A 23,241-nucleotide genomic window follows, 5' to 3' on the forward strand; every position below is an offset into this window, starting at 1 on the left:
ACACACCTGAATGTTAGCTGTAGACTATTTTCTTCCACGTACCACTATAGACACACCGACATACTGTATGTACTGTGCATACAGTCTATATTAAGTCAACATTTAAAGCTTAAGTTTCTGTATTGATGTGCTGTAATAACGTCTTTACAAGAGTGATATGAAATAAAACTCAGCACTAGAAAGAAGATGCAACTGTTATGCATCTTTTTTCTGCCAAAGTGATGGTCTCCTGTCTACCAAACACACAAAAACACATAAAAACACAAGTGCAGATTCACATGAAAAAGCATCAGTTCCCCTCTGAACAGCTTTTCTTGTTTCTTGAGTCTATCTGGTGGCAGCATACACAACATTTGGCTCCACCGCTCTTCTTTTTGCTTTTTGACAGAAAGTCACTGCTGCATAGTTCAGGTCATCAGAGCCCAGATTCTGTAAATAAAAGTAATTAAAGTCAGTCACCTTAACAAGTGGAAATGAAGAGAAAAACAAAACAATGGCTGGACATGATCTTAAATTATAAAACAAATACAAGTAAATGATCAAACTTTACTTGTAAAGTAAATGATAAAACATGATTCACCTCACTCTGTTGTTGATTCTTTTCTTCATTAGCTGCCAAATGAAAGAGACAATGTATCTAATCAGTTAATTGACCGTCATTATTCTAAAACTTTACTGTTATTCCATTTTTGGCAAACATGAAATTTAGTAGTCTTCCAAAATATTTATACAACTTTAAAGAATTTGTCAAAAAAAACTATAAACCAAATACAAGATCGAAACATTACCTCTCTGAAGTTTTCTGTTTTTAACAACCAGACCAATGATGACCGTAGTGTGGAGAACAAACAGACTGCCCAAGATCACCAAGATCACACCCATCAGCTTTGTTGTTGCATCCGACTCTGCCACAAGAAAGATCTTTAATCAGACTGTTTCCCCTTTTCTAGCTAAAAATGACTAACATTAAAATGGACAAATGAATTTTGCACAATGAAATCTATAAGAGACTCTTACGTTTAGACTTTCTGTCAATGTCATCATATGATTCATCATCACTTTTAATGAAATGAAGATACATTTCATTTTTATTTAGTTTTAAAAATGTGCATCAATATCTTGTTCTGACAATAATTAAATAGCCACATATAGAAAGACATAAGAGAAGAATATAAATTTCATAACATCTTACCTTCAACATTTAAATGTATGACACTTAAAAATGTCTGTCCGTTAATGTTAAATCCACAGAAATAAACCCCTGAGTCAGATAAATCCACTTCCTTAATGTTGAGAGAGGTTGTGGAAATGTTGGAGCTCATTTGAAATTTTCCATTTTTAAATCCATCACAGTAGTGAAGAGTTTTAGAGCTGGTCATAGTTGAGATACAGCTGGCTTTGGTTCTGTTGACCAGTCTGAACCAGGATGTTGTTGCTTGAACTTCGTAAGTTTTGGTGCACTGCAGTGTGACTTCTTCACCAGACTGGACCTCCACAGTGTGAGACTCAGAAAGTGAGACAGAGATCCAGCCTGAAACACACAGCAGAGACAACAAGAGATTTAGTTGTTATAGGAAGAAAAACAAAACCTCTTAATAAATTGAATAATGAGCAAAAACCATTAAATTCTGGCAGCAATGAAGTTGAGAGAAATGTAGTGGCAGTACTTACTGATGCTGCAGAGAATGAAAGCCGTTATCAAGGTAAGGTTCATCATGGTGCGTATGATTGTAGATCAGCAATGTGTGTAATCAAACTGTGCTCCAGGAAGGGTGCTCTCAACTTAAGAGGTGGGGCCATTTTTTCTTGCTCATACAGTTGCGTAAACTGTCCACGTGAATGCTTTCTGTAAAACGAGTGTTGATGCCAAATGATCGTCTGAACGGATACGAGATGGTTATCCTAAAGGTTATTTTAGCTACGTAGTGTTCAAACCAAAGTTAAAGAATGATAGAATTTACACACACACCCCTCCCTAATCTGAACAAACCCCGGTGAAACCCAAATACAGCAACAGCTAGCCAGCTAAGGAGACATAATATACAGGTTTGGATTTACCCAAAGGTGTTTTCACAGCAAAGCTAACACACCTGGAGCAATCTGTCTCTACTGAATGCACACAGACATTATGTTGATCCTCCATCCAATTCTTTGTAAGACAGCAATCCCACCTTCCTATGTAGGAGTAAAAAGAGCATCACTGGGATTAGTAACTGTGTCAATACTGAATTTAAAAACTGAATCCCTTACATTACTTGTAAGAGATTTGAAACTACTCATTAATGAAAAATGCATCACATCAGTGTAATGTGCTCTGGTTAAAACATTGATCAAGAATGTTGTTGGATTTGTTCTGTGTCAGCTGTCAACTGATCTTTGTCTGACTCAATACTAGTAAAACCTCACAATATGTCAATAATGTGTATAGACCAGAGGCAGACTGAACACCACTGGATGTCATGTAGGCAGCTATACTGGAAACATCTACAATGTCAAGATGATGGGGCGGCTGTGGCTCAGGAGGTAGAGCGGGTCATCCACTCATCGGAAGATCGGCGGTTGGATTCCCGGCTCCTCCAGTCCACATGCTGATGTGTCCTTGGGCAAGATACTTAACCCCTCAGTGTATGAATGTGTGTGAATGGTTAGTTTCCTCTGATGGGCAGGTTGGGACCTTGCATGGTAACCCCTGTACCCATTCAGCTTATCAATGTGTGTGAATGGGTGAATGTGATTTGTAGTGTAAAAGCGCTTTGAGTGGTCGGAAGACTAGAAAGGTGCTATACAAGTACAGTCCATTTACCACTTACCATGATCAGCCGTCGTCCTCTAGAACCTCAACAGTGAGGCTCAGCTAAGTGATGTACTGCTGTGAATACGTATGTAATGGAATCACTGATCTTCACACACACTCACTAAAGCATATCATGGTAAAACAAGCTATTTTTGGAAGATGCTTAATAATTATGTCTCCATAAGCCGACAGCTTGATATATATATCAATCAATCAATCAATCTTTATTTATATAGCGCCATATCACAACAGAAGTCATCTCAAGGCACTTTTCACATAGAGCAGGTCAAGACCGTACTCTTTAATTTACAGAGACCCAACAATTCCCCCATGAGCAAGCACTTGGCGACAGCGGTAAGGAAAAACTCCCCTTTAACGGGTAGAAACCTCAAGCAGACCCCGGCTCTTGGTGGGCGGCCATCTGCTTTGACCGGTTGGGTTGAGAGAGAGAGAGAGAGAGGGAAAGGGGGAGGGGGGACAGAAGAAAAACAGAAAAACAATCACAACAACAACAACAACAACAACAAGCACAAGCATCAATAGACAGGGGAGGACGCCATCAGGACTGTGAAGGACCGCGAAGGTTCGGCCCGGGAGTCAGGTTTTTCTGTGAGATGAGAAAGCACAAAAAAAAACTCCGGGGAAGAAGCAAAGTTAGTGACATGCATTGATGTTACATGAATGCATACAGATGGAGAGGAGGAGGAGGAGAGAGGAGCTCAGTGCATCATGGGAAGTCCCCCAGTAGTCTAGGCCTATAGCAGCATAACTAAGGGCTGATCCAAGGCGAGCCTGGTCGGCCCTAACTATAAGCTTTATCAAAAAGGAAAGTTTTAAGCCTACTCTTAAACATAGAGAGGGTGTCTGCACCCCGGACTGAATCCGGTAGATGGTTCCATAGAAGAGGAGCCTGATAGCTGAAGGCTCTGCCTCCCATTCTACTTTTAAAGACTGTAGGGACCACCAGTAAGCCTGCATACTGGGAGCGCAGTGTTCTAGTGGGATAATACGGTATTATGAGCTCTTCAAGATATGATGGTGCCTGACCATTAAGGGCTTTGTAAGTTAGGAGAAGGATTTTAAATTCTATTCTAGATTTTACAGGAAGCCAATGTAGCGAAGCTAAAATGGGAGAAATGTGGTCTCTTTTTCTAGTTTTAGTCAATACACGTGCAGCTGCATTCTGGACCAGCTGGAGAGTCTTTAGAGACTTGTTAGGGCAGCCTGATAATAAGGAATTGCAATAATCCAGCCTAGAAGTAACAAATGCGTGAACTAGTTTTTCTGCATCTTTTAGGGACAGGATGTGCCTGATTTTTGTGATATTACGTAAGTGGAAAAAGGCAGTCCTTGAAATTTGATTTATGTGGGAGTTAAAGGACATATCCTGATCAAAGATAACTCCCAGATTCCTTACGGTGGTGCTGGAGGCCAGGGTAATGCCGTCCAGAGCAGCTTTATCATTAGATAGTGTGTTTCTAAGGTGTTTAGGGCCAAGCACAATAACTTCAGTTTTATCTGAATTTAGTAGTAGAAAATTGCAGGTCATCCAGGTCTTTATGTCGTTAAGGCATGTTTGGAGTTTGTTTAACTGATTGGGTTCATCTGGCTTCACTGATAAATATAATTGGGTATCATCTGCGTAACAATGAAAATTTATGGAGTGTTTCCTAATAATATTACCTAAAGGAAGCATATATAAGGTGAATAGAATTGGTCCAAGTACAGAACCTTGTGGAACTCCGTGTCTAACTTTTGCCTTCATGGAGGATTCATCATTCACATGTACAAACTGAAATCGGTCTGCTAAATAGGACTTAAACCAGCTTAATGCAGTTCCTTTAATGCCAATTAAATGTTCCAGTCTCTGCAAAAGGATTTGATGGTCAATTGTGTCGAATGCAGCACTAAGATCTAACAGGACAAGTATAGAGACAAATCCTTTGTCCGATGCAGTTAGGAGGTCATTGGTGACTTTCACCAGTGCTGTTTCTGTGCTATGATGCGCTCTAAATCCTGACTGAAAATCCTCAAATAAACTATTGTTATGTAGAAAGTCACATAACTGATTAGAGACTGCTTTCTCAAGGATATATCAGGTATGAATGTGGGAACTGATGAAAAGTGAATTAAAAAAATCATATGCCAAAAGCAGAACTTTATTTCAGATACCTGGAAAAAGAGGGACGAGTGTTTAACCAGTTCTTCCACATGGTACCTCAGAAGAACTTGATGCTGCCAGTCTTCCTTTGAATTTGAGGAACCAAATGAATCACTTTGTCACACACACCTGACATGCACCTTGTCTTGAGAGGATCTGTCTGTCCGTAAATGTTAAATCCACAGAAATAAACCCCTGAGTCAGATAAATCCACTTCCTTAATGTTGAGAGAGACTGTGGAAATGTTGGAGCTCATTTGAAATTTTCCATTTTTAAATCCATCACAGTAATTAACACTTTTAGAGTCGGTCATAGTTGAGATACAGCTGGCTTTGGTTCTGTTGACCAGTCTGAACCAGGATATTGTTGCGTGACTTTGGTAAGTTTTGGTGCACTGCAGTGTGACGTTTTCACCAGACTGGACCTCCACAGTGTGAGACTCAGAAAGTGAGACAGAGATCCAGCCTGAAACACACAGCAGAGACAACAAGAGATTTAGTTGTTATAGGAAGAAAAACAAAACCTCTTAATAAATTGAATAATGAGCAAAAACCATTAAATTCTGACAGCAATGAAGTTGAGAGAAATGTAGTGGCAGTACTTACTGATGCTGCAGAGAATGAAAGCTGTTATCAAGGTAAGGTTCATCATGGTGCGTATGATTGTAGCTCAGCAATGTGTGTAATCAAACTGTGCTCCAGGAAGGGTGCTCTCAACTTAAGAGGTGGGGCCATTTTTTCTTGCTCATACAGTTGCGTAAACTGTCCACATGAATGCTTTCTGTAAAACGAGTGTTGATGCCAAATGATCGTCTGAATGGATACGAGATGGTTATCCTAAAGATTATTTTAGCTGCATAGTGTTCAAACCAAAGTTAAAGAATGATAGACAGTCACATGTTAAAGAGTTCCTGGTCACTCTGAACACCAGCGTGCAAGCTGCAGAATATGAGATAATAGTCTTCATGTGTAGAACAAAGTGCTTTATGTCTAGTTCCTCATCAGATACATTGAGGAAACAAAGACGCCCAGATAGAAACAACATAAAAACAAGTGGAATTTAAAATCATCTGATGAATGAAAGATGCAGGTTTTATCAACCACTTTTGTTGACGTGTCTGTATTAGAAGCTTTAATTAACATTCTTACTTTTTGTAAGTGAGGAACTTGCAGTTTTCTTTATGTTTACAGCTGCAGACAGTTGACTTGAGTGCTTTACAATACAGATGCTGGTCATGTGTTGTGATTTACTTAATTTTTAAAAACTTATATACTCTAGTGAGTGGATGTGAAGATCTGTGATTCCATTACATACTCATACGTATTCACAGCAGTAGATCACTTCGCTGAGCCTCAATAGTTATTCATAAACCTTTGTTTGACTAGTTTATTTCTGAACCCGCCCATCACACGCCGCGCCACCCACCACAACAAGTAAGTTCTCAACCTGTAGGAAACACTGTACATGTTGAAGACATGACAGATCACAGCAAAGACCCAGCAGATGCAGCTCCTGTCCATCTTCACTGTGATCTGTACTCAGTCTTCCTCAACGCAGCTGCCAACATGTTTCTTGAAAATATCAACGACTCGTTACTTATTACTCATTGAAATGGTAATCACATTACTTTTGTACCTACTCTAAAGTGGAAAGAAATGACTTATATTACAGTTTACAACTGCTTATATGGATCAAAAAGCTCAGGACAGAATCCTTTCTATACAAATACTGGTTAAAACATTCATGAATGTGGGAACTGTTGCAAGGTGAATTAAAAACAATCATGTGTCAATAAGCAGAACTTTATTTCAGATACCTGGAAAAAGAGGGACGAGTGTTTAACCAGATCCTCCACATGGTACCTCAGAAAAACTTGATGCTGCCAGTCTTCCTTTGAATTTGACGTACCAAATGAATCACTGTGTCACGCACACCTGACATGCACCTTGTCTTGAGAGGATCTGTGTGCATTGATTGAAAAAAAATGCAATTTGTATTTTCTGTACCCTGGGCAGGTCTTAATCTATCTGGACAGGTCTTAATCTATCTGGACAGGCTGCCCAAGTAGAGAGAAACACTGATGTACAGTCTGGAGCAGAGTGAATGTTTTCACATGAGGCTGTCAGTGTCAAACTGTGTCACAAGTTGCTTATAGATCATGTGAAGATAAAACAGTGGTGCAAGTTTGTCAGAAGTGTTAAGATACATATACAGATATGTCACTAATACAGACAGGGCTGTTTGTCACCACAGTGTAAAGTGCAACAAGGGGCAGGTGGGAGCCACATATAATTATATTTATAAATATGACCTTTTAAAATACATATTTGAATTCAGACATTTAGTACATCAACATCAGTTTAAATATCCAGTTTTCACTTTGATGGTTGTAAGTTTTGCAAAAAGGTTTTTATAAATGTTCTGTAGAAGCTGATCATTTAGTCTACTTGACAGCAGAAAGTCACACAGTTAACTACACAGTTAACTACACAGTTAACTACACAGTTAAATACACAGTTTTGACTGAACAGGTCTCTTGACTTTCAGGTCAGTTGTGCTCTGACTACACTGTGATATTATGTGTACCTCACTCACTCCTCCACTGTTGCATGTAACTCTCTTTATAAGAGAATGTGGACAGTCATCAATGTCCTTACTGGCTCCTCCTCCATCAAACACCAATCATATTGTTTTGCTGTCAGATCTCCATCTGAGGCAGATAAAATAATCAAGAAAGAGACTTTGAGAGAGATGAGAATGAAAACATTTAGCTCACTTTATTTATTTGCAGAAATAACAAAACACACACAAACAATACATTAAAGAATTAAAAATGATTTTCATCAGGTGCTTAACTCAACAACACACAACACAATTTTGTATGAATAAAACTTGTTTAGATGATTTGACATCATTTTTGGATAAGTTGATGGTGTGTATCGCTACCCTCACAATACTCCAGCAGCAGATTAATGAAGCATTAGTTTCACTCTGAGCTGTTGCTGTTGTTTCTTCTTGTCTGTCTGCTGGCAGCATAAATAACATGAGTGTCCACTTCTCTCTGTGATGCAGGCCTCCTGCTTCTTATTGTTGTTGAATACAAAGTCAGTGCTGTGTCCTTCAGCTGATCAGAGTCCAGATTCTGTAAATAAAAGTACATGCAGTTCTACATGTCAAATAGCTGAGTTTGTGAGAAAAACACTATTGACTTGTGATGATTCTACAACCTTTGAAATGATCAAACACAAAAGTGGATTTACCTTGTTCACTAGTGAATTCTGCCCTTCAGTGGCAGCTGAGTGACAGAGACAATACATCTGATCAGTTAATAGAAAGTTTGCTGTCATCACATTTTGGCTACAAGAAATGTTCTATTTTTTCATCATACTGACACTATTGAACATTTCCATAAGTGTTTAGTTTGAGTAATTCTCATAAAGTACCTGTCTTAAGTTTCCTGACTTTAACCAGCAGACCAATGATGACCATTACAAGGAAAACAGTCAGACCAGCCAGGATCACACTCGTCAACTTTGTTGTTCCATGAGACTCACACTCACATTCTACAAGAAAGATCATTAAATCAGACTAAATTACTACCAGAAGTGACTTGAGATGAAAAACAAATCAAGCAGAGATGTTTCATTTTCAAATGTTTGACAATCTGCATTTCTACATCTGCAAATCTTACTTTTAGATGTGTCGTCCACGTCATCATGTGATCCATCATCACTGCCTTTTAATGAAATGAAGATACATTTAGTCTTGATTTTGAGAGATTTGCATCACAATCATTGTTTGGTAATGTTTAAACTGTCACTTTGTTGCATATGTAGATATTAGATAATAATGATGAAATATATTAACAATATAAACATAAATGACCAAACAAAATACAAGACTTAACATTAATCTTACCTTTAACTTTTAAATGTATGTCATCGAAAACATAATGTCCACTTGTGTAGAATCCACAGAAATACAGTCCAGAGTCTGATGAATCCACTTGTTTGATTTTAAGAAAGACGGTAGAGATGTTGGAGCTCATTTCAAATTTTCCCTTCTGAACACCATCACCGAATACAACTTCACTGTTAGACCTGACCATAAAAGAGATACAGTACATCTTGGTTCTGTTGACAAGTCTCAACCAGAAAGCCACAATGCTATTTTTTAATCTATCGGGACACTGCAGTGTGACTTCTTGACCAGACTGGACCTCCACAACCTGAGACTCAGACACTGAGACAGAGATCCAGCCTGAAACACACAGCAGAGACAAGTTGTTACAGGAAGATAAACGATACCTCTTAATGAATTTAACAGTGAGTATATAAGTTTCAATCGTGTCGGCTAAACATAGAATAACATAATTTGTAATGAAGTTGAGACTAATTCAAAGCCAATACTCACTAATGCTGCAGAGACTTAAAGCAGTTATCAAGGTAAAGGTCTTCATGGTGTGTATGACTGAAGCTCTGCAATGTCCGTACTTGATGTGTGACCCAGGAAGGTTGATCTCAACATAAAGAGGCGGGCTGTTTTCTTGTTGCTTGTCCTGTTCCTCAAACTGACATTAATGCTTTCAGGAAAAGCATCTTGATGCAGATGTTTGCCTCAATGAGAACGAGACAAAGTTATTTTTCAGACAATGTGATTTAATAATAAATAATCTTCAAGCCAAATTACATACAATATAGTGAAGAAAGATATATTGAATAAGAGTGTTTCCCCTAGGTTGATTGCTTTGGGGTGGTGGGGGGTGAAGGGTTGTGATGGCTGATGAAAAACTCAGAAGACACATTTCCACGACAACGATTTGGAAGACGAGTCTTTTCTTTGTCTTGAGAAGCTGCAGCATTTATTTATTTACTGCCAGACTGACAAGTTACTGCTAACCTTTTCATCCGCTCCACTCGCATTCACCGTCACTTTTCTGCCTCTCTCTCTCTGCACTCGCTCAAGTACACACGCTCATTTACACACTCACCACACACACACACACACATTACACACTGCCCTATTCCTAAACAGAGCTACACTACGGCAGTGTGGCGCTGCTGAATGAATATTGGGGAAACACTGAGATATTTACCTCAATATCCAGTTTCTTGCTGTTTGTGTTTTTTCTATTATATCATTACACATTATAGCTGCTCCAAGACTAAACAGTGAGTGCTGACATGCTCTCCATGTTGTTGTTATCTCTGATTTCTTCTCAGAGCTGAATACAAACCTTGAGTGTACTTATCATTTTTAATTGTTTTTAATATTCTCATTCAACATTAATTGTTTATTAATTTAACAATAAACAATAAAAAGATTGGGAGCAAGAAAATCCTGAGAACATTTTTCAGGACCCGTTATTGTCGAGCGCTTTCATCTAAATTTCACAAAGTACATGCTTCATATCTGGTTGTGTAAATATGAGTTTGTATATTTCAACAAGTGTGAAAGAAACTGTGAAGGTCAATTAGTCAGTTTGTATAAAGTAATGAGTGGAGTAGTGAAATATTGTCAGGAGTTGATATATACTGGTAACTTTTAACTAGACTTGGATGTTTGTGGTTATGGCTGAAAACCAGTCTTCCTGTGGTTTAGACTTTACTGTTGCTGTTTGTCGTCTGCTGGTTATTTCTACACTTTGTTTCTCCAAAACATCTGTACAAATACAGCTGCAGATTGTGTTTTATCCTCACGAGCAAAGCAACAAGGCCGGTGTCACTTTTTCTTTTTAGACTTTCTCACAGATTTGTGAGTTCAGAAGCATCATAATGTGTTCAGACCACACTGTGTTGTCTCCACTGTGAAAGACTTCAACTCTCTCTATACTCTGTGTAGTCATCAGTGTCCAAAGGACAAGATAATAACAAGATTTTTGAGAAGTGAAGGGAAAAATAAAAAGGCAACAAAACTCATCATTAACAAGCCGAAGTGCAGCTTCATGCTGTCTGTTGTGGCCTCTCTGCTCTGCATGTGTGTGTGTGTGTCGCTCAAACGAAACACAGCAGAGAAGAGAGATGGAGAAGCATCGGAGACTCTGAAACACATAAAAAAACACAGCAATGTAACCTGTTCATTACATTTTTATAGTGTTCTGACCTCACACCCTGCGTGCTGTTATTGGCTGGGGGCTACACACCCACTGCCCAAAGGCTGACGCCCAGAAGAATTCACACACCTCCACTGGGTCATAAGTGATGATTGAGAGTCATTACTTTAGTATGAGTCTATACATTGTTTGTTTTAGGAAAATCCTGCATAATATGCCTTTAAATATGTTGCACTGACTATTACTGGATATTTGATTATGGAGAATCAACAAAAATACAACCCAGTGTCAGATAGATTCATAAGCCTGATTTTGAAAAATAAAATGTAGATATTGAATGCCATTTCAAATGTTCCTTTTTGAACCCCATTACAGAAAGAAGCAGGCTCAATATAATTGTACAGAGAGGAAATACAACAGGGCTTGTTTCTGTTGACCAGTCTAAACCAGAATATGTGAGAGGAAGAAGTGGAAAAGTTGGAGCACAGCAGAGAGTCTTCTTCACCAAGCTGGACCTCCACAGTCTGAAACTCAGAGGCTGAGCTGATATAGGAAGAAAAAACACAACCTAAATTCAGCACTTTCCAGCAACATGTGACAGTAAATAGCTCTCTCAATGTTGTACTTAATAGTTCAGTTACTGTGGTCTGTAAAGAACGTGACGGTTTGAGATGAGATGGATTTACACTTGATGGTATTTTAACTGATTACATCTCAACAGATACATCACCAAAATATCTTCACGTTAAGAAGAAAACAAGTTGTGTGAAAGAGGAACAGTTTTAATTGCATGTGGTTTTACAGCAGAGAGCTAAAGGCCAGTCTTGCTGTGGTTTTGTTTTGGCTGGTTCACACTTTTACCACAATGGAAAATGACAGGGGCAGGGTGCACAAGACTTGTTGCATGTCTGCACAGTTACTATACTTATTCACTGTGTCAGTACATAATGGAGACATTTCTGAAATGTAGAAATAATAATATATTGAGCCAAATAGAGGAAAATATAGTCTTGTTGAGATTGTTTGTACATTAGTAGAGATCAAGAGGTTAAACAAATTTAGTTTCATGACCCATGATGTTCACTTGAGACTACACTGTGCTGTACTTCCTGTCAAACAAGTGACGTTTACCTCACTCACTCCTCCCTTCTTGCAGACCATCTGACTCTCCCTATAAGGAGATTTGACAGTCATCAGTGTCCTTTTCTGGCTCCTCCTCCATTAAACATCTAACATGCTGTTGTTTCTCTCAGATTAGGATCAGAGGCAGACAGAATAAGAAAGACTTTAAGAGAGAAGGATTGAAAGAAACACAAGCAATAAAATGCAAACTTTTAATTTATTGGTCATTTTTTCACAGTGAGTCCTTCCACCCACTGCCCACACACAAACACACATCAGATTACTGTGATAAAGCATCAGTTCCTCTCTGAGTTTATTTGCTGGCAGCACAAGTTCTCACCTTTTTTCTTTTTTCTGTCTGAAGAATAAGATGAAGACAAACAAGATAAAAAGACACTGAGACTGAGAGCAAGAGAGAAAGAAGCACCAGAGAATCAAAAGTCAACCAGAACATAATTAAAATGAGATTCTAGACAAAGTGATGTCAACTGCTCCTACTTACCACTCACATATGAAAACACATCAGCCAATTAGAGGCCTGGAATTAAGTCATTTTTAGGGCAAGGCCACTTTGGCCTTTGATAATTACAAATTTATTGGGGCATTGCAAGGTCAAAACCAATGGTGCAACAACAATAAGTGAGAATTATATTGTGTAAAGATAAAACAGTACACAGTCAACAATTAGTAGTCAGTGAATTGAAAAACAGTAGTGAGTTTATTAAAACTGTACACTGAATGTTTGACTTTTCCACAAAATGCTGCCTGATTGATTTTTTTCAAAATGTGAACAATTCATTATATTAATTGTTATTGTTATATTTTAATGATAAAATTAAGTCTATAAATGGGCTAAGGGTGATGAAAATGAATCTGAACAAGTTTCCACACGTGTGCAACTATTAGCATTTGAGTCTGAGATCATAGGAGCAGTCACAAAAATGACTTAAAACCATAGACTGTATAAAAATGATTAAAACACTTTTTTAAACATTAAACATTAAACACACTGATGAGAAACGTCTCAAGGAGAGACTCGGATGAGAGCTGCCAGTCATGTAACAGCCGGCAGACTCTGCTGATCTGTCTTAACTGAGAAGTGACCGTCTGCTTACAGAGAAATATGTGTGTGTGTGTGTGTGTATGTGTGTGTGTGTGTGTGTGTGTGTGTGTGTGTGTGTATGTGTGTATGTGTGTGTTTGTGTTAATGTTGCATCACACTGAAAAAGTAGCAACCCGTCAGATCTCACAGCAAGTTATAAACTCTATGTATGTTCATAGTTAGCCAACAGCAATATCCTGGTTAGGATGTCAACAGTTAACTGCTGAGAATATTTTTGACTGGTTATGCATGTCGGTCTACAGGTTCATTTGCATACACACTGCACTAATGGCTTGTTCACAACATCAGATATTCTTTTTCAATGGATAAAGTACCAATGTAAAACCGACTTCTACACAGAGTGTTGCATTATGGGCTGTTTGTAGCATTAATGTTGCTAGGCTAGCGATTGTCTTAAAGTCTGTTTATAGTGAGTGTGTTGGAGTCAATCAGCACTAAAAGTGTTTCGCTAGTCCAGTTTAACCTGCTGGAGTTCTGAAGGATCATGGAATGTGTTTTTCTGCCACGGAGGAAATAAATTCATGATGAGTGAAAACGAGTGAAGCATCTTCTGACGTCTCTACTACTACTACAAGCTGCCAGATGCCACTGTCACAGACAGTCTTATTAATAGTAACTGCCAGAGAAAATCATTTTGACCGCTTCCAAGAGCCTGGCAGGAGAGTGTGTGACTAACTTTAAAACACAACGTGTATGAATACTTACACTGTACAGTGTTTAGCTGCCTGTGCTTATCACATAATGTTTTAGCTAATGTAAGCTAAAGGGTTAGCTGTTAATGTTTACGTTGACATTACACATATATTTGCAGGATGGGAGAAATCTTGCGCCACTGTTGATGTCCAGCATGATGATTGAGACACTGGGAAACATTGAGAGTGTTTATTTGCTGCGTTGCATGTAGTTTTGAATGAGGAAGTACGCAACTTTCTTTTAAGGGAACAATGGCCAGTTCAAAACAGGGCACGCTAAACTGGCCATGGGGGTAGTTAATTTTAGAAGGGGCATTACGGCCACACTCTGGGGCATCCACGGCACTGGTTGTTTGGCCGTGGCATAATTCCTGCCCTGCAATTAATATGACAAAGCATATTCTAAACTCACACATCCAGTAGCTTCCTGAATCTGGTGGCAGCAGCAAACACAACATTCAGCTCCAGCTCTCTCTCTGATGCAGACCTGCAATTTTTCTTTTGTCTTTGGATGGGCTACATAGTTCAGGTCATCTGAGCTCACATTTTGTACATAAGAGTTCACACAGTCATGTGTTGTATCTTAGATGCTGTAGCTGAGTTTGTCAGGTATCATCCTTAAATCTGTGCATAATTAAAGTTTTTTTAAAATGTCTTTCTTCCAAACAAGTAGGATAAATCTTGTAATTCAGTCACATTAAAGTTATAATACTATTGTTTTCTCCAATAACCATTCAATGTATTTCTATTCAGTAATGATCTCTCAGTATAGTAGTTATGCTTCACTCCTGCAGCTTCTACTGTTGTTGTGTATCAGAAGGTGCATTATTGCTCAAATACCAACAGAAAGATGAGAAAAAGGAATTAAAAGTTGGTCATAACTTTGTATCATTCAAGTTGTCATTTGTTATTGATTACTAGGAGTTTTTTCTGCTCCTGTTATGAGATGTTGAGTCATGGAGGGATTTTCTTATGAATGTTAACAATCTCCTGTTTCCTGCCATTGTGTTTTTGATCCTAATGTTAATGCATTATAACAAGACTACCAGAAGACAAAACACAAGACAACAACAAAACATTTTCATCTTTGTGGATACAGAATACAGGTCACTGTTTCCAGTTAGTATTCTCTAACTGATATCTGATATATATCTGGGCAGGTCTTAATCTATCTGGGCAGGTCTTAATCTATCTGGACAGGCTGCCCAAGTAGAGAGAAACACTGATGTACAGTCTGGAGCAGAGTGAATGTTTTCACATGAGGCTGTCAGTGTCAAACTGTGTCAGGCATCTTTTCACAAGTTGCTTATAGATCATGTGAAGATAAAACAGTGGTGCAAGTTTGTCAGAAGTGTTAAGATACATATACAGATATGTCACTAATACAGACAGGGCTATTTGTCACCACAGTGTAAAGTGCAGGTGGGAGCCACATATAATTATATTTAGAAATACGACCTTTTAAAATACATATTTGAATTCAGACATTTAGTACATCAACATCAGTTTAAATATCCAGTTTTCACTTTGATGGTTGTAAGTTTTGCAGAAAGGTTTTTATAAATGTTTTGTAGAAGCTGATCATTTAGTCTACTTGACAGCAGAAAGTCACACAGTTAACTACACAGTTAACTACACAGTTTTGACTGAACAGGTCTCTTGACTTTCAGGTCAGTTGTGCTCTGACTACACTGTGATATTATGTGTACCTCACTCACTCCTCCACTGTTGCATGTAACTCTCTCTATAAGAGAATGTGGACAGTCATCAATGTCCTTACTGGCTCCTCCTCCATCAAACACCAATCATATTGTTTTGCTGTCAGATCTCCATCTGAGGCAGATAAAATAATCAAGAAAGAGACTTTGAGAGAGATGAGAATGAAAACATTTAGCTCACTTTATTTATTTGCAGAAATAACAAAACACACACAAACAATACATTAAAGAATTAAAAATGATTTTCATCAGGTGCTTAACTCAACAACACACAACACAATTTTGTATGAATCAAACTTGTTTAGATGATTTGACATCATTTTTGGATAAGTTGATGGTGTGTATTGCTACCCTCACAATACTCCAGCAGCAGATTAATGAAGCATTAGTTTCACTCTGAGCTGTTGCTGTTGTTTCTTCTTGTCTGTCTGCAGGCAGCATAAATAACATGAGTGTCCACTTCTCTCTGTGATGCAGGCCTCCTGCTTCTTATTGTTGTTGAATACAAAGTCAGTGCTGTGTCCTTCAGCTGATCAGAGTCCAGATTCTGTAAATAAAAGTACATGCAGTTCTACATGTCAAATAGCTGAGTTTGTCAGAAAAACATAATTGACTTGTGATGATTCTACAACCTTTGAAATGATCAAACACAAAAGTGGATTTACCTTGTTCACTAGTGAATTCTGCTCTTCAGTGGCAGCTGAGTGACAGAGACAATACATCTGATCAGTTAATAGAAAGTTTGCTGTCATCACATTTTGGCTACAAGAAATGTTCTATTTTTTCATCATACTGACACTATTTAACATTTCCATAAGTGTTTAGTTTGAGTAATTCTCATAAAGTACCTGTCTTAAGTTTCCTGGCTTTAACCAGCAGACCAATGATGACCATTACAAGGAAAACAGTCAGACCAGCCAGGATCACACTCGTCAACTTTGTTGTTCCATCAGACTCTTCTACAAGAAAGATCATTAAATCAGACTAAATTACTACCAGAAGTGACTTGAGATGAAAAACAAATCAAGCAGAGATGTTTCATTTTCAAATGTTTGACAATCTGCATTTCTACATCTGCAAATCTTTTAGATGTGTCGTCCACGTCATCATGTGATCCATCATCACTGCCTTTTAATGAAATGAAGATACATTTAGTCTTGATTTTGAGAGATTTGCATCACAATCATTGTTTGGTAATGTTTAAACTGTCACTTTGTTGCATATGTAGATATTAGATAATAATTATGAAATATATTAACAATATAAACATAAATGACCAAACAAAATACAAGACTTAACATTAATCTTACCTTTAACTTTTAAATGTATCTCACTGAAAAGTACACGTCCACTTGTGTAGAATCCACAGAAATACAGTCCAGAGTCTGATGAATCCACTTGTTTGATGTTCAGAGAGACAGTAGAGATGTTGGAGCTCATTTCAAATTTTCCATTCTGAACACCATCACAGAATTCAGCTTTGCTGTCAGACCTGATCTTAACAGAGATACAGTAGATCTTGGTTCTGTTGACAAGTCTCAACCAGAAAGTTATAGACTCATGTTTTAATATATTGGAGCACTGCAGTGTGACTTCTTGACCAGACTGGACCTCCACAACCTGAGACTCAGACACTGAGACAGAGATCCAGCCTGAAACACACAGCAGAGACAAGTTGTTACAGGAAGATAAACGATACCTCTTAATGAATTTAACAGTGAGTATATAAGTTTCAATTGTGTCGGCTGAACATAGAATAACAACATTTGTAATGAAGTTGAGACTAATTCAAAGCCAATACTCACTAATGCTGCAGAGACTTAAAGCAGTTATCAAGGTAAAGGTCTTCATGGTGTGTATGACTGAAGCTCTGCAATGTCCGTACTTGATATGTGACCCAGGAAGGTTGATCTCAACATAAAGAGGCGGGCTGTTTTCTTGTTGCTTGTCCTGTTCCTCAAACTGACATTAATGCTTTCAGGAAAAGCATCTTGATGCAGATGTTTGCCTCAATGAGAACAAGACAAAGTTATTTTTCAGACAATGTGATTTAATAATAAATAATCTTCAAGCCAAATTACATACAATATAGTGAACAAAGATATATTGAATAAGAGTGTTTCCCCTAGGATGATCGCTTTGGGGTGGTGGGGGGTGAAGGGTTGTGATGGCTGATGAAAAACTCAGAAGACACATTTCCACGACAACGATTTGGAAGACGAGTCTTTTCTTTGTCTTGAGAAGCTGCAGCATTTATTTATTTACTGCCAGACTGACAAGTTACTGCTAACCTTTTCATCTGCTCCGCTCGCATTCACCGTCACTTTTCTGCCTCTCTCTCTCTGCACTCGCTCAAGTACACACGCTCATTTACACACTCACCACACACACACACACACATTACACACTGCCCTATTCCTAAACAGAGCTACACTACGGCAGTGTGGCGCTGCTGAATGAATATTGGGGAAACACTGAGATATTTACCTCAATATCCAGTTTCTTGCTGTTTGTGTTTTTTCTATTATATCATTACACATTATAGCTGCTCCAAGACTAAACAGTGAGTGCTGACATGCTCTCCATGTTGTTGTTATCTCTGATTTCTTCTCAGAGCTGAATACAAACCTTGAGTGCACTTATCATTTTTAATTGTTTTTAATATTCTCATTCAACATTTCTTCTTTTACTGTCATTAATATTGTTGTTCTGTAACCTGTGAAACTAACTGTGGCCTAAACATTGTCAGTCATGTTCTAATGAAATAAACAATAAAAAGATTGGGAGCAAGAAAATCCTGAGAACATTTTTCAGGACCCGTTATTGTCGAGTGCTTTCATCTAAATTTCACAAAGTACATGCTTCATATCTGGTTGTGTAAATATGAGTTTGTATATTTCAACAAGTCTGAAAGAAACTGTGAAGGTCAATTAGTCAGTTTGTATAAAGTAATGAGTGGAGTAGTGAAATATTGTCAGGAGTTGATATATACTGGTAACTTTTAACTAGACTTGGATGTTTGTGGTTATGGCTGAAAACCAGTCTTCCTGTGGTTTAGACTTTACTGTTGCTGTTTGTTGTCTGCTGGTTATTTCTACACTTTGTTTCTCCAAAACATCTGTACAAATACAGCTGCAGATTGTGTTTTATCCTCACGAGCAAAGCAACAAGGCCGGTGTCACTTTTTCTTTTTAGACTTTCTCACAGATTTGTGAGTTCAGAAGCATCATCAGTGTTTCCTCTATATTCATTCATCAGTAAAATTATGAGCGCCGCTGCTAAAATTTCAGATAAACGAGCGACTCATGATTTTCACTCGCACACTGTGCGAGCACAATAACACCCTACGTTATTGTGGATTTTCTTTAGTCATCCTCCCTTTCTTCGTTCTTCAAAGGACATCTACGTGAAAGGTACAAGAGTAGCGTAGCTCCGTTAAGGAATAAGGCAGTGCGTGTGTGTGTGTGTGTAAATGTGCGTGTGTAGTTGCGTGAGTGTGAGCGCAGACAGCAAGCAGCAGAAACATGACGTGAACGCGAGCGAGCAGAGGAAAAGTTTAGCAGTAAGTTGTCAATGTAGCAGTAAATGTACAGTACAGACTGTGTGTCAGTTACTAAATGCAGCAGCTCCTCAAGACAAAGAAAATACTCATCTATCGAAGGGGGTTAGCCCCGAAGTTAGCAACAACACGTTAGCTTAACTTGACCAAACTCACTTAAGGTGGACTGACTTTGAAGGTGGACCAGCAATTCTCATTTTAGTGTCAGTGTTCGTTTTTCAAATGCCCCCCACATATGCATATGAATGCAAACACAGCTACTATACTGCTAACATGCTGTCGTTTCTCTCAGATTAGGATCAGAGGCAGACAGAATAAGAAAGACTTTAACGGAGAAGGATTGAAAGAAACACAAGCAATAAAATGCAAACTTTTAATTTATTGGTCATTTTTCACAGTGACTCCTTCCACCCACTGCCCACACACAAACACACATCAGATTACTGTGATAAAGCATCAGTTCCTCTCTGAGTTTATCTGCTGGCAGCACAAGTTCTCACCTTTTTTCTTTTTTCTGTCTGAAGAATAAGATGAAGACAAACAAGATAAAAAGACACTGAGACTGAGAGCAAGAGAGAAAGAAGCACGAGAGAATCAAAATACAGAAATACAGGTCACTGTTTCCAGTTAGTATTCTCTAACTGATATCTGATATCTATCTGGGCAGGTCTTAATCTATCTGGACAGGTCTTAATCTATCTGGACAGGCTGCCCAAGTAGAGAGAAACACTGATGTACAGTCTGGAGCAGAGTGAATGTTTTCACATGAGGCTGTCAGTGTCCAACTGTGTCAGGCATCTTTTCACAAGTTGCTTATAGATCATGTGAAGATAAAACAGTGGTGCAAGTTTGTCAGAAGTGTTAAGATACATATACAGATATGTCACTAATACAGACATGGCTGTTTGTCACCACAGTGTAAAGTGCAACAAGGGGCAGGTGGGAGCCACATATAATTATATTTAAAAATACGACCTTTTAAAATACATATTTGAATTCAGACATTTAGTACATCAACATCAGTTTAAATATCCAGTTTTCACTTTGATGGTTGTAAGTTTTACAAAAAGGTTTTTATAAATGTTCTGTAGAAGCTGATCATTTAGTCTACTTGACAGCAGAAAGTCACACAGTTAACTACACAGTTAACTACACAGTTAACTACACAGTTAACTACACAGTTAACTACACAGTTAACTACACAGTTTCGACTGAACAGGTCTCTTGACTTTCAGGTCAGTTGTGCTCTGACTACACTGTGATATTATGTGTACCTCACTCACTCCTCCACTGTTGCATCTAACTCTCTCTATAAGAGAATGTGGACAGTCATCAATGTCCTTACTGGCTCCTCCTCCATCAAACACCAATCATATTGTTTTGCTGTCAGATCTCCATCTGAGGCAGATAAAATAATCAAGAAAGAGACTTTGAGAGAGATGAGAATGAAAACATTTAGCTCACTTTATTTATTTGCAGAAATAACAAAACACACACAAACAATACATTAAAGAATTAAAAATGATTCTCATCAGGTGCTTAACTCAACAACACACAACACAATTTTGTATGAATCAAACTTGTTTAGATGATTTGACATCATTTTTGGATAAGTTGATGGTGTGTATCGCTACCCTCACAATACTCCAGCAGCAGAATAATGAAGCATTAGTTTCACTCTGAGCTGTTGCTGTTGTTTCTTCTTGTCTGTCTGCAGGCAGCATAAATAACATGAGTGTCCACTTCTCTCTGTGATGCAGGCCTCCTGCTTCTTATTGTTGTTGAATACAAAGTCAGTGCTGTGTCCTTCAGCTGATCAGAGTCCAGATTCTGTAAATAAAAGTACATGCAGTTCTACATGTCAAATAGCTGAGTTTGTGAGAAAAACACTATTGACTTGTGATGATTCTACAACCTTTGAAATGATCAAACACAAAAGTGGATTTACCTTGTTCACTAGTGAATTCTGCTCTTAAGTGGCAGCTGAGTGACAGAGACAATACATCTGATCAGTTAATAGAAAGTTTGCTGTCATCACATTTTGGCTACAAGAAATGTTCTATTTTTTCATCATACTGACACTATTGAACATTTCCATAAGTGTTTAGTTTGAGTAATTCTCATAAAGTACCTGTCTTAAGTTTCCTGACTTTAACCAGCAGACCAATGATGACCATTACAAGGAAAACAGTCAGACCAGCCAGGATCACACTCGTCAGCTTTGTTATTCCATCAGACTCACACTCACATTCTACAAGAAAGATCATTAAATCAGACTAAATTACTACCAGAAGTGACTTGAGATGAAAAACAAATCAAGCAGAGATGTTTCATTTTCAAATGTTTGACAATCTGCATTTCTACATCTGCAAATCTTACTTTTAGATGTGTCGTCATCATGTGATCCATCATCACTGCCTTTTAATGAAATGAAGATACATTTTATTGTTATTTTGTATTAAAAATGTGCATCAATATCTTGTTTTGACAATAATTAAATAGCCACATATAGAAAGACATAAGAGAAGACATAACATCTTACCTTCAACATTTAAATGTATGACACTTAAAACTGTCTGTCCGTTAATGTAAAATCCACAGAAATAAACCCCTGAGTCAGATAAATCCACTTCCTTAATGTTGAGGGAGACTGTGGAAATGTTGGAGCTCATTTGAAATTTTCCATTTTGAAATCCATCACAGTATTGAACAGTTTTAGAGCTGTACATAGTTGAGATACAGCTGGCTTTGGTTCTGTTGACCAGTCTGAACCAGGTTGTCTTTGATTGGATGTTGGAAATGTTGGTGCACTGCAGTGTGACGTTTTCACCAGGCTGGACCTCCACAGTGTGAGACTCAGAAAGTGAGACAGAGATCCAGCCTGAAACAAACAGCAGAGACAACAAGAGATTTAGTTGTTATAGGAAGAAAAACAAAACCTCTTAATAAATTGAATAATGAGCAAAAACCTTTAAATTGTGGCAGCAATGAAATTGAGAGAAATGTAGTGGCAGTACTTACTGATGCTGCAGAGAATTAAGGTAAAGCTCTTCATTGTGGATAATTGTGTCACTGCCAGTATAGTTTCTAATACTGATCTACTATAAAGGTGGTAAGAGAGGCGGGTTGTTTTTGTTTTTCTTCCTGCCGCTAACACAGACCTGCAAGTGCAATGCAACACCTTTGTGCAAATTTTAGCGTTTCGCAAACCCAGTAACAAAAACTTAGAAATTTGAACTCACTGGAAAGGTGGCGCTAGAAGACTCAAAATCTTATGATACCACATTATATCTGCGTCAGATGCAACTTGACACAAAAGTTGCCTCATAGAATTGCAGATGCATAAAGACATCCTCAGCGACTCCTGCAGTTTTATGCAGATGCAGTATAACTGAAAGCTTCCTCACCTGATCCATAACAGTCTGGTATAACATATGAAATGAGATTGGTTTATGCTCGAAGCTGCTTTTTAAGGATGTTTGGGTTGATTCGAAGGTTCAGTGGGACTGATATCATGTGTCCTATGATCACTTGCAGGGACCAGCTCCCATTATAATAATCTTATTAAACTGTTCATTCACAAGAATACAAGAATGTCGATTTAAAAAAACACAGCAACTTCATGGAGTTTTCTTGTTGCTGAAATCTTCCCTGCTGACACCCACAGATACTTTTTCAAATTTTTGTACCATTCTCCACTTCTTCTTTAGTCCTTTTGTAGTAATCTGTTCATATAAAAAATTATTGTGGAAACAGAAAAGGAGGCACAGGGTTTCTGTTTCTGTAGTCACTAGATATAAATGGCCTCTTTGTTTTAAAGGCAGATGTTGATGTAGTGTGTGACAGTAAAGTAGTTAAGTGAGAATGTGTAAATTAATGAGAGTGGAGTGATTTGACAATGTCAGAAGAGATTAACGGAGCATTATTCTTGTATGAGAACAGGAAGGCATTTGATGTCTGTGGTCATGACTGACTCTTGACTCGTAGACAACAGTGTTTTCCATCAGAGTGCTGCTTTAT

At 38.1% G+C, this 23,241-nt stretch overlaps 1 protein-coding gene and 1 long non-coding RNA gene across 2 annotated transcripts; both read right to left on the reverse strand.

Moving 5' to 3' along the window:
* Positions 1–242: 242 nt before the first annotated feature.
* Positions 243–23,241, reverse strand: LOC137175151 (vascular endothelial growth factor receptor 3-like). Its single transcript, XM_067580863.1, has 6 exons — positions 22,243–23,241; positions 5,085–5,420; positions 1,193–1,531; positions 789–905; positions 581–612; positions 243–429 (listed from the first exon to the last, which is right to left on the reverse strand). Exons 1-6 carry the CDS (start codon positions 22,274–22,276, stop codon positions 328–330), a joined length of 960 nt encoding a protein of 319 aa, XP_067436964.1. The 5' UTR covers positions 22,277–23,241; the 3' UTR covers positions 243–327.
* Positions 20,581–21,472, reverse strand: LOC137174634 (uncharacterized). Its single transcript, XR_010925419.1, has 3 exons — positions 21,353–21,472; positions 21,170–21,204; positions 20,581–21,051 (listed from the first exon to the last, which is right to left on the reverse strand). It is a non-coding gene; the product is annotated as an uncharacterized lncRNA (long non-coding RNA).

The sequence above is a fragment of the Thunnus thynnus genome, chromosome 22 (genome assembly GCF_963924715.1).
Source record: "Thunnus thynnus chromosome 22, fThuThy2.1, whole genome shotgun sequence".
NCBI lineage: Eukaryota > Metazoa > Chordata > Actinopteri > Scombriformes > Scombridae > Thunnus > Thunnus thynnus.